The sequence below is a fragment of the Triturus cristatus genome, chromosome 7 (genome assembly GCF_964204655.1).
Source record: "Triturus cristatus chromosome 7, aTriCri1.1, whole genome shotgun sequence".
Lineage (NCBI taxonomy): Eukaryota > Metazoa > Chordata > Amphibia > Caudata > Salamandridae > Triturus > Triturus cristatus.
In genome coordinates this window covers 411,464,962-411,474,805 of record NC_140590.1, presented here as the reverse complement: position 1 = coordinate 411,474,805, position 9,844 = coordinate 411,464,962, and the positions used below count along the sequence as shown (strand labels likewise).

The window sequence follows — 9,844 nt, the reverse complement described above, 5'->3', positions numbered from 1 at the left end:
CATACCTCTACCTCTGCCTTTAAAATTATCTCCTCTGTAACCACCTTTGTAAAATCCTCTAGATGTGGAGGCTTGATTCTGTGGTTTATAGAAAGATGTACTGGCATCTCTCGAGGAATTTTTTGAGCCTCCCCTATAAAAAGAGCAGCGAAAAGAGCCTCTGTTAGAGGGTGACTGTAGCGCTCCCATGGATTTTGCCACCTCTGTGTCCTTTTTCATTTTTTCAAGCGATTCATCCACTTGACTACCAGAAAGATGTTCCTTATTGAATGGGGCATTAAGTATTGTCTGTTGTACCTCGGGGTTAAATCCAGACATTCTTAACCATGAGTGTCTTCTGAGGAGAATACTACGATTAACTCATCTTGCTGCATCAGCAGCATCTAGCGCATACCTAATAGAGGAATTGGAAATTAGTTTTCCCTCTTGTACTATTTCCAGTCCTCTTTTCTTATGGTCCTTTGGGAGGTATTGGAGTAAGTCTTCCATTTTGTCCCAGTGGGCCCTAGCGTACCTAGCCAAAAGACCTTGTGTATTGGAATGGTTTGCTGATTGTGCAGCCATGCTTTTGCCTGATGCATCTATTAGCTTGGACTCTTTGTCTGGAGGTGGTGCATCACTTGAAGTTTAGAAATTTGCTCTTTTACGAGCACTGGACACAACTAAGGAATGTAAAGGAAGCTGGCCCTTAATAAAAATTAGGTCAGATGGTGGGGGTTTATATTTTTTATCCACCCTCGGTGTTATAATACTTGCCCTTACTGGATCTTTAAAAATATCATCAGCTTGCCTCATCATACTCCTGAACATAAGTAATGACAGTGTTGTCTATGTATGGTTCCTGAAGTTTCAAATAAGAAATCTTCTTCCAAAGATTCCTTGTGTAATGTGACTACATGGTATGTGGCTGCCTTGCAATTAGCTCCTGATATGAGTTGTTGTCATTGGGAAGGTAAGTAGCAGGGTATAAATCTGGGTCAGTGTAGGAGGATCTATATTGTAATCCTCCCATGGATCTGTTGTCCATCCCCTGCATCAGAGTATGTTCAAGGAGAGCCCTGTGGTGTGATATCTAGAGGGTCTGAGGTTGGTATAAATGGTATCGGTTAAGATGGTGGAGGGGTTTGAGCAATGAGGTGAATAGGGCTTCAGATGGATTTTATATCCATCGTCTATTTTCTTTTTGGTGGATGGTATCACTGGATTTGCTGTAATATGTCCAGTGTCTGGATTTATATAGATTTTCTTTTGTTTTAGATCCAGCTTTTGTTGCATGGTTTCCAGAATTGGCTTTGGAGGCTTTGGAGAATCATTTTTCCGTTTTGGTGCTGAAATTTTCCGTGCCGAGCTGGATTTGTCCCTTTTGTCTTTCGGACCAATGTTTTAGATGCAGAGGATGTGGTATCTCAACTCGAGCCCGTGTCGCAGGCTTGGCGGGCTCTTTCAGTGCCAAGCCAGATGGTGGGGCGTTTGAAGCAGAGTCTCAGTGTCTACCATGGCAGGATGACTGTGGTGGCCGTGAATCCTTATGTTTCATGGAAGCTGGTTTTGTGGGCAAAGGGGCTTCGGTACTCGCAGCACTTTGACCGGGTGGAACATCATAGGACCCCAGTTCTAGCTCCAGCTCGTAGTCAGAGTTGGAGCCTTGGACGTAGAAGGCCTCTTTCTTTTCAGCTGCGGACGCGGAATCTCTTCTTGTTCGATTTCTTGTCCAAAGATATGGGGGAAGTCTTCGATAATTTTTTTGCCGCTTTTCTTTCTGTTAAGCCCGGTGGTCTTGGGAGTGTCTTTTTTAATTGACAGGAGTCACAGTCTTCTTCCTTGTGCTCCGTAGACAGGCACAGATTATAGACTTTGTGAAGGTTGGTGCACGGATATTCGGAGTGGCACAAAGGGCAAAATTTGAACGGAGCCTGTTCCGTCGGATGATTACTCAATAGTGTTTGTTCGAGTAAAAGCAAAACAAACGGGCAAGGCCCAAAGGCAGCGGTTGGAGTTTTCTCGATCCAACTAGGAGATTCTTTCGACTTTTGACATGCGGTGGACGGGAAATGCGTTCAAAACAATACTGACGTGGGTAGAGTGGGTTGCGAACCGAAGGGATCCCGACGAACGGTTTCGAACCGGAGCACAGCAAGCCACGTCCAAACCTGATTGCAGAAAGAAAACAATCTAACAATGCTAATGATGCCCATGCGCACTATCACTGAAAGGAGGAGTCAACCTACCTTGTGACTGGAGGAGACTTCTTAAAAAGAAAAAAAACTTGCATACATCCAGATCCAACACTATATGGCAGGAGTATGCAAAGCAAGTGTATATACAGCACACATGCCTCAAACATAAAGCTTTCAGGGGCAACCAAAATGCTTCTAAGCAGGAGAAACACAAGAATAGGGAGAAAATCCCTGGAATAGGCGCAGAGAGGCAAAACAGTTTAGTAAGTGGCTTTTCCAAAGCCCACTCTATGCACTGTTGACAAAAGGTCGTCAACAGATGGAAAAAGCTTTCTTTAAGCAAAACCAATAAATGTGCCAACTTCCTAGCGAATGAATTCCAAAACTATTTATTCATATAGAAATGACAGTATGTACTGCTTGGTAAACATGAGACTTGTCTAATCAGCTGTATATATATTTTTTTGTTAGGAGAACACACAAAGGAATTTTGCCTACAAATGAGAGATTGTGAATCTTACCTCTTGTTGTAAACATACACAACTTGCATCACAATAATTTTTCTTCACTATTTACAAAGTAAAATATCGACTTTCCCCCCATAACAAATGGCTTGCATCTTTCTTTTTTTACGGTACGCTATCAATGTACAAAGAAACTGCTGCAATGTATATTTGGCTAGCCAAAGGAGCTTAAATATGTCTGCCCTAAAAATGACTATTTTTGATTATGATTCAATAAAACTTACAAAGAATGTGAATGGCAATTTGCATACCTCCGCTCTGCATTGAAACAAGCACATAAACAACAAGCAGACTTTGGTAACTACATTCCTTCCCCTTTCTCACAGAAAATTCTAATACAGACGCAACGTAGACTAAAGTGTCTGAACTACAAAACATGCAGATTAAAATGTATGTCTGTTCTCATTATAATCATGCCATTTATTCAGCACTAACCCTGGTGATGCATTCAGTAACCACTAAAGAAAGCTGTGCTGTATGTTGGTTCATCCTCATAGCAGGAATTGTTCTGAGTTCACACAGATTCAGCAGGTAAACAACGCGTTTGCTTCTGTTTTCCTTCTTTCTTAGAACAGAGAGACAACTCCTGATAGGACCTTGCTGGCAATTCAAACAAAACAGATCTGTTACACTTTTCTCCACTCCCTGGACACGCCTACGGATACATTCTAAGGAATGGGGGAGGGGGGAGGAGAGGGGGGGGGGGCAAGAAAATAATTGAGGATGCTATTTTATATTTTAAGATTAGTGATATATGATATTTGATTGGTTTGGAAAGGATTGTATCATATTCTCTCCAATATTAGGATTCCCTGATCAAATTCCCCGAATTGTTGATCTGCTCTTGAAATTTTAAAAAGACATGAAATGGGCAGAGGTTTCATCTCTATACAAGGCACAGCTTGACTTTGGAAGCAACCCAGAAGAATGGGTATATTTTTCCAGTGAAGGCGTGTCTGAAAGTGAAGAGATGTTCCAAGGTGTCAGCATTGTAAAGAGAGAGCTGCCTCCCTTCATAATCCAGATAAACTCCCAGTTTACCGACGGTTTCCTTGGGAGAAAGAATGGTCAATGGAGAGGCCTTGTACTTATTTTTCCACCCCCATATTGCCCAGATTCCATTTGCAGGTAACGTGTTACTTCCTCCTTTCCTCTTTACAGACTCTCTGGCCGCACCCACGTACCATCCGCCTCCACCCCTCACTTCCACTTCCCAGTAAGATCTCCCTGTGGTGAAACCCTCACTCCCCAGCACACAGGGGAAGAAGTCAAATCTCCTGGGGTCTTCTGCTGGGAGCGGAGTCCTCTCGCCATATTCCACACACCGTTGTGCTTCAGATATAATGAGACGAGGATGTGCTGTCACTGGATCCAGATTAACACCAACTGAGGAAAAAACAGATAAAGTGTTAACTAAGAGAAGCCAAAACACTGCATGTGTGTCCCATAAGTGAGTGGCGTGTACATTTAACTAGGATCTCATTTACAAAGTGGTTCACTCACACTCATAGTAAAACATCTTCTATTATTTATTCTAGTATGTAAATGAACATTACATAGCAAGTGCATTTGTAAAGTGGACGATCACTATGGTGTCGCTTAGTGATATATAATATATGAATCAACTCAATGCTTTCACAATTGCAACAGGGAAAGTCAATAGCAGCAGCTGGCCATCCTAAAGGCATAGAAAATAATGTTTTGTACTTTCAAAGTAGTGAAAGAGCGCCACGTTATTCTGAAATTTTGTAGGGGTGCATCATATTCACTGTTAATCCGCACCCATATATTAATCAAAGTAGTTTAGGTGTGACATAGAAATGTATCATTACATTTGGTTAACATAGGGGTGATTAGAAATGTAACCATGTTTATGAAGAGTAATGTCTTAGATCATTGTAATTGTAATTTTTAGTAAACGCATAGTGTTTGATTTTTATGTAATGCGATGTATTAGTTAAACAGGTGCCATATTAAAGTTGCACGTTTAGTCTGCTTATTCACGTATAAAGGACTAATGAAACTAATGTTTAAAGTGTGATTTAGGAGTGTGTTTAACAGTGTAAAGGCCTGATCGCATATACGCATGTTCATTTCTTATGTTAGCTAAACTTTGTAGGCCGAAAATGATTTCCCATGGTAAAGGCTTTGGATTTCAAGAGAATGGAAAATCTTAGAGAAGTGAAAAGTTTTTCGTTCCCATGTTTCTGTTGCAGGTACAAGGACATTTAGCTCGTTAGAGAGACTAGGTCTTTGTTTTAGGAGTTAGAATGGTACGAAAAGCCAACAGGGGAGTACATTGGAATTTATGGATGATGCTTTCAGCAGGGAAGGTGCCTGGGACCCAAGGTCAAGCCAACCGTCGTTGGATGGAGTACAAGTTTTGCTGGAAAAGTACTGGAAGAAGACCTGGCTGAAGAGGTGTGCCGAAGGGCGTGTTCTACGTTTTTGGGATTTTGTATTAGGGACAGTGCCCCGAGGGTGGAGTAGTTGAGGTTTAGATGGGAAGCTAGAAGGAGCATCTTAGAACGAGCTCTGACTAAGTGAATGTACTTCTAAGGAAGTCTTCACTTCTGGCACATTTTTATTCTCTTGCCTGGGAAGGGAAATGCTAAGCAGGGATGTCACCTTAGAGATAGAGTATGGATAGACTAACTGTAGATGTAGAGATTGGACTAACTATTGCATTATTGATGTTTTTAGAATTGATTATTCTTTCTATTCTGAGTCGAATGAGACTCTTGCGTAGAATTTCCTTTGTATTAGTGCCCATTTATTTTCTTCACCTTGTATTGAGGTGTTTGTATGTGCAGTTATTCTTGGTTGTAATAAAATCTTAAAAATTTAAATTCGGAGTCAGTGGTCATTTGGAACGGAAATTTGATTCTGTTGATTATGTATTGTGATTTGAATTTCCTCCCCTCTACACTATTTAGCAGATAAAAAGATCCTGGCGACCTGAGAGGATTCTTGGAGATTATAAGGGAGGTAAGAATCCGGTCCTATCAGTTGGTAGCAGAGTAGGATGGTTATCTCTGATAGTGAGGGGAGATCTAGATCAAGATAAGAGATTCTAGAGGCCCATAGAAGTCAAGTGATGGTGACTCATCGGATGGCGAGCAGCGGACGATGGCAGTTGATGGAGATTGATGGAGAATAGCGGTGCGGTGGAAAGCAGCAGTTCGTGGAGGAGTGAGTATGAACAGGGTGATATGTTTGTAGATTGCAGTGTTGATTTGATTGTGTGATGTCTTGCGGAGTTGGAGTGAGTGTTGAGTGATTGTAAGATCAGGCTGTGAGTGCACGCAGCCCGGGAAAATCTTAGGCTTGACGAGTAGTTTAAGTGATTGTGGTGTAGAAGACACCCAAGGTAGATTTTGTTGACCACCGAAAGGGGATTGTGAGACATAATCGATTACCCAGACAGAGATAGGGGGTGCAAATGTGTGAGTGCGTGAGTAACCGACGCTGGTCGAGGGGTACTGTATGTGGAATATTGAGTGATTGAAACCTATCAGTTGAGACGATTGTCCGGTCGTTTCACGGACAGACAGTTGCCAGTTGAGGTCAACAATTTCGAGAGTCTGTTTTTTGACAGTCAGAGAAGTGATTGTCCGGTCGTTTTGTGGACAGATAATTACTTCAGAGTGTGAATGGGACGAATGCAAGGGTGAGACGTGAACTGTGAAGGAGGGGAACTGCTGCGAGTGGAGGAAAAGTGATGCCAGAAGGTGTCGCGCTGCGATAGGTTGGTTGGTGTGAGTCGCGCTGCTATTGGTGGATTGACATCAGGAAGTGAACAAAAACATTATGCGTGATCAAAAATGTGGCATGTCTCAAAAGATCTCCGCCAAAGTGACCCTTCGGGGGACCCGTTGGGGATTGCAGCGCCGGCCCAACGAGGAGCAACTGCCCGATGATGAAGCATGACACCCCTTGGGGTGTGTGAGGGCAACAAGAGGCAAGACACGTTCTTCCCCTCATTTGGTGGGTCCAGTTAACCTAGAATCTTCTCCCTTTTTATCTTTAAGCATATGGGTGTCTATCTGCACCCTATTGTTGGAACAGTGTCCTTTCAGTTTTGTTACATGATCAAAAATGTGTTCATCATGAAATGTTTTAAGATTTTCCAAGAATTATGTAGAGGTGACAAACATGTGGTTATTCTAGGGGGAGAAGAAGCCCCTCCTGAGGATACCCCGGCGCATTAAATGGCAAGAAATGTGGGCTTGCATACTATAATTTGGCTTGAAAATTGGCATAAAATGACTCATGGAGAGGGAGAACTAGCTTTCCCACAATATGGTACTTTCAGGTCGGAGGTGTTGTATCAGTTGAAATCTGTAATGTCTTCGTTGCGACCCCTGCCGAGACCAACTCAGTTTGAGGCATTGCATGCTTGGATCAGAGCAGCACATGACAGGAAATGAGATCGTAGTCAAGAAAGGGTGAAGAAGTCAATTAAGGCATTCCAGGATGCGAGGTGGGATACACAAGAGAAGAGGTGGAGAGTAGAAACGATAGAGGGGGACTGGTTGTACCAGCTACTAGAGAAGACAGACAGTGCTAAGGCAAAGAGTGTAGATGACGATGACAGTGATACAGATGACAGTCTAGTAGAGAGGTTACTGTCTGAGAGACCACCTCCATACAATCCAGATTACTATGAATTAGTATTTAAGTATTTTAAACAATTTCAATTGTGTGGATACTTATCATTACATTTACCTCGTGTCTGCCCTGTCCCTCTGGGGTTCATACACTGTACCGCTGACCGCCATTGGCTGAAGGGAGGTGGGTTAGCGCTCTAGTGTTCGCTCCTGCAGGCTATTTAGCCGGAATCTGGAGCGAACGCGCAGCGGACGCGCGCAGCGGGCGTGCCGCCGGCGCGCCGAAGGTGCGCCAAAGGCAAGCCCGTCTGCGCCCGTCCGCGCACGATCCGCGGCCAGCGCCAGCACCATTGTTGGTCTTACTAGCAATGCAGAGACATGGCGGACATACTCAAGCCCTCAGTTGCATGAATTAAACAGAAAGTCACACAACTCTGGTTGTATTTGTTTATTCCCAAACACACTCCCAGGAATAGACCAGATAACATGCCCTAACTGTAGTGGAAGGATACTACTACACCACTACCACGCGTCAATGAAGACACAGATCAGTCATAAAACTGTTAGGGGAGAGCATGAAAACAAAACGTTTAAATGACTCCTGCCGAGACCAACTCAGTTTGAGGCATTGCATGCATGGATCAGAGCAGCACATGACAGGAAATGAGATCGTAGTCAAGAAAGGGTGAAGAAGTCAATTAAGGCATTCCAGGATGCGAGGTGGGATACACATGAGAAGAGGTGGAGAGTAGAAACGATAGAGGGGGACTGGTTGTACCAGCTACTAGAGAAGACAGACAGTGCTAAGGCAAAGAGTGTAGATGACGATGACAGTGATACAGATGACAGTCTAGTAGAGAGGTTACTGTCTGAGAGACCACCTCCATACAATCCAGATTACTATGAATTAGTATTTAAGTATTTTAAACAATTTCAATTGTGTGGATACTTATCATTACTTTTACCTCGTGTCTGCCCTGTCCCTCTGGGGTTCATACACCGTACCGCTGACCGCCATTGGCTGAAGGGAGGTGGGTTAGCGCTCTAGTGTTCGCTCCTGCAGGCTATTTAGCCGGAATCTGGAGCGAACGTGCAGCGGACGCGCGCAGAGGACGCACGCAGCGGGCGTGCCGCCGGCGCGCCGAATGTGCGCCAAAGGCAAGCCCGTCTGCGCCCGTCCGCGCACGATCCGCGACCAGTGCCAGCCCGATTGTTGGCCTTACTAGCAATGCAGAGACACGGCGGACATACTCAAGCCCTCAGTTGCATGAATTAAACAGCAAGTCACACAACTCTGGTTGTATTGGTTTATTCCCAAACACACTCCCAGGAATAGACCAGATAACATGCCCTAACTGTAGTGGAAGGATACTACTACACCACTACCACGCGTCAATGAAGACACAGATCAGTCATAAAACTGTTAGGGGAGAGCATGAAAACAAAACGTTTAAATGCCTCCTGTTAAATACCAGATCACTAGTTAAACACAGTCTGGAATGCGCGCAGCTCCTGGAAAATGAAGAAATTAAGATAGCTTTTTTTACGTAGACCTGGATGAACGAGGCTTCAGGTCCAGATCTGGTCAAAGCCACACCGCCTGGGTATAGCTGTCATTCTCTCAACAGGGCGAATAAGAAAGGAGGGGGGCTCGCAGTAATTTTTCATGAGTCTTTGAAGGCCATGTTTAAGGGTTCACTAACACCAGAATGTGAAACACTGGATTTCTGTTTCTATCTCTCCCAACGCTATACGTTCAAAGGGACTTTGGTCTATCGGCCTCCTGGCCCCAAATCTCAGTTTTTCACTCATGCTACCAGTTGGGTCGAAAATGAACTTGGATCAAGATCCTCCACGATTTTAGGGGATTTCAATTATCATTTAGAAAAAGAAGGAGACCCAGATACTAGTACCTTAATTGATCTAATAAACTCAATTGATCTGAAACGGATGGTCCCGGGGCCCACACACAAAGCAGGGCACACCCTAGATGGAATTTTTTCCAACAATGAACAACTTAATTTCATTGATACCTATCCTGTTACCTGGTCAGACCATAACGCTGTAATATTCTCTGTCACCCCTCCCTCTCCCGGCCCAATTCATGGTAAGACTACATATCGGCTATACCGCCCCTGGGGGAAGGTAAGCGGACAGGATTTAAACAACTTATTAGGTGCCACCTTTCCTACCCTTCCCACTAATCTAGACGACGCCACCAGAAGTTACTCTATTTGGGTGGAAGCCGCCAGCAACAAACTGGCCCCACAGAAAAAATGTAAGAATACTAGGAAACGACCAATGTCCCCATGGTATTCGCCGGAACTTAGAGAAAAAAAACTCAGTTGCAAATTGCTTGAAAGAAATTGGAGAAGGAACTACGATGAAGTAGAAAAATCAATTTACAAAGAGTGTATTAAGGAATATAAAAATCTGGTGTTCAAAACGAAACAAGAATTTTTTACCCTCAAAATCAATGAGACCAAAAACTCATCTAAAGAATTATTTAAAACAGTCATGATGCTGGCTCATC

General features: G+C 43.6%; 1 protein-coding gene across 1 annotated transcript; it reads right to left on the bottom strand.

The window, feature by feature from the left end:
• Nucleotides 1-2,550: 2,550 nt before the first annotated feature.
• LOC146809819 (erythroid membrane-associated protein-like) lies at nucleotides 2,551-9,123 on the bottom strand. The gene is made up of 2 exons (XM_085614910.1): nucleotides 9,066-9,123; nucleotides 2,551-4,087 (listed from the first exon to the last, which is right to left on the bottom strand). Exons 1-2 carry the CDS (start codon nucleotides 9,121-9,123, stop codon nucleotides 3,588-3,590), a joined length of 558 nt encoding a protein of 185 aa, XP_085471036.1. The 3' UTR covers nucleotides 2,551-3,587.
• Nucleotides 9,124-9,844: the final 721 nt, after the last annotated feature.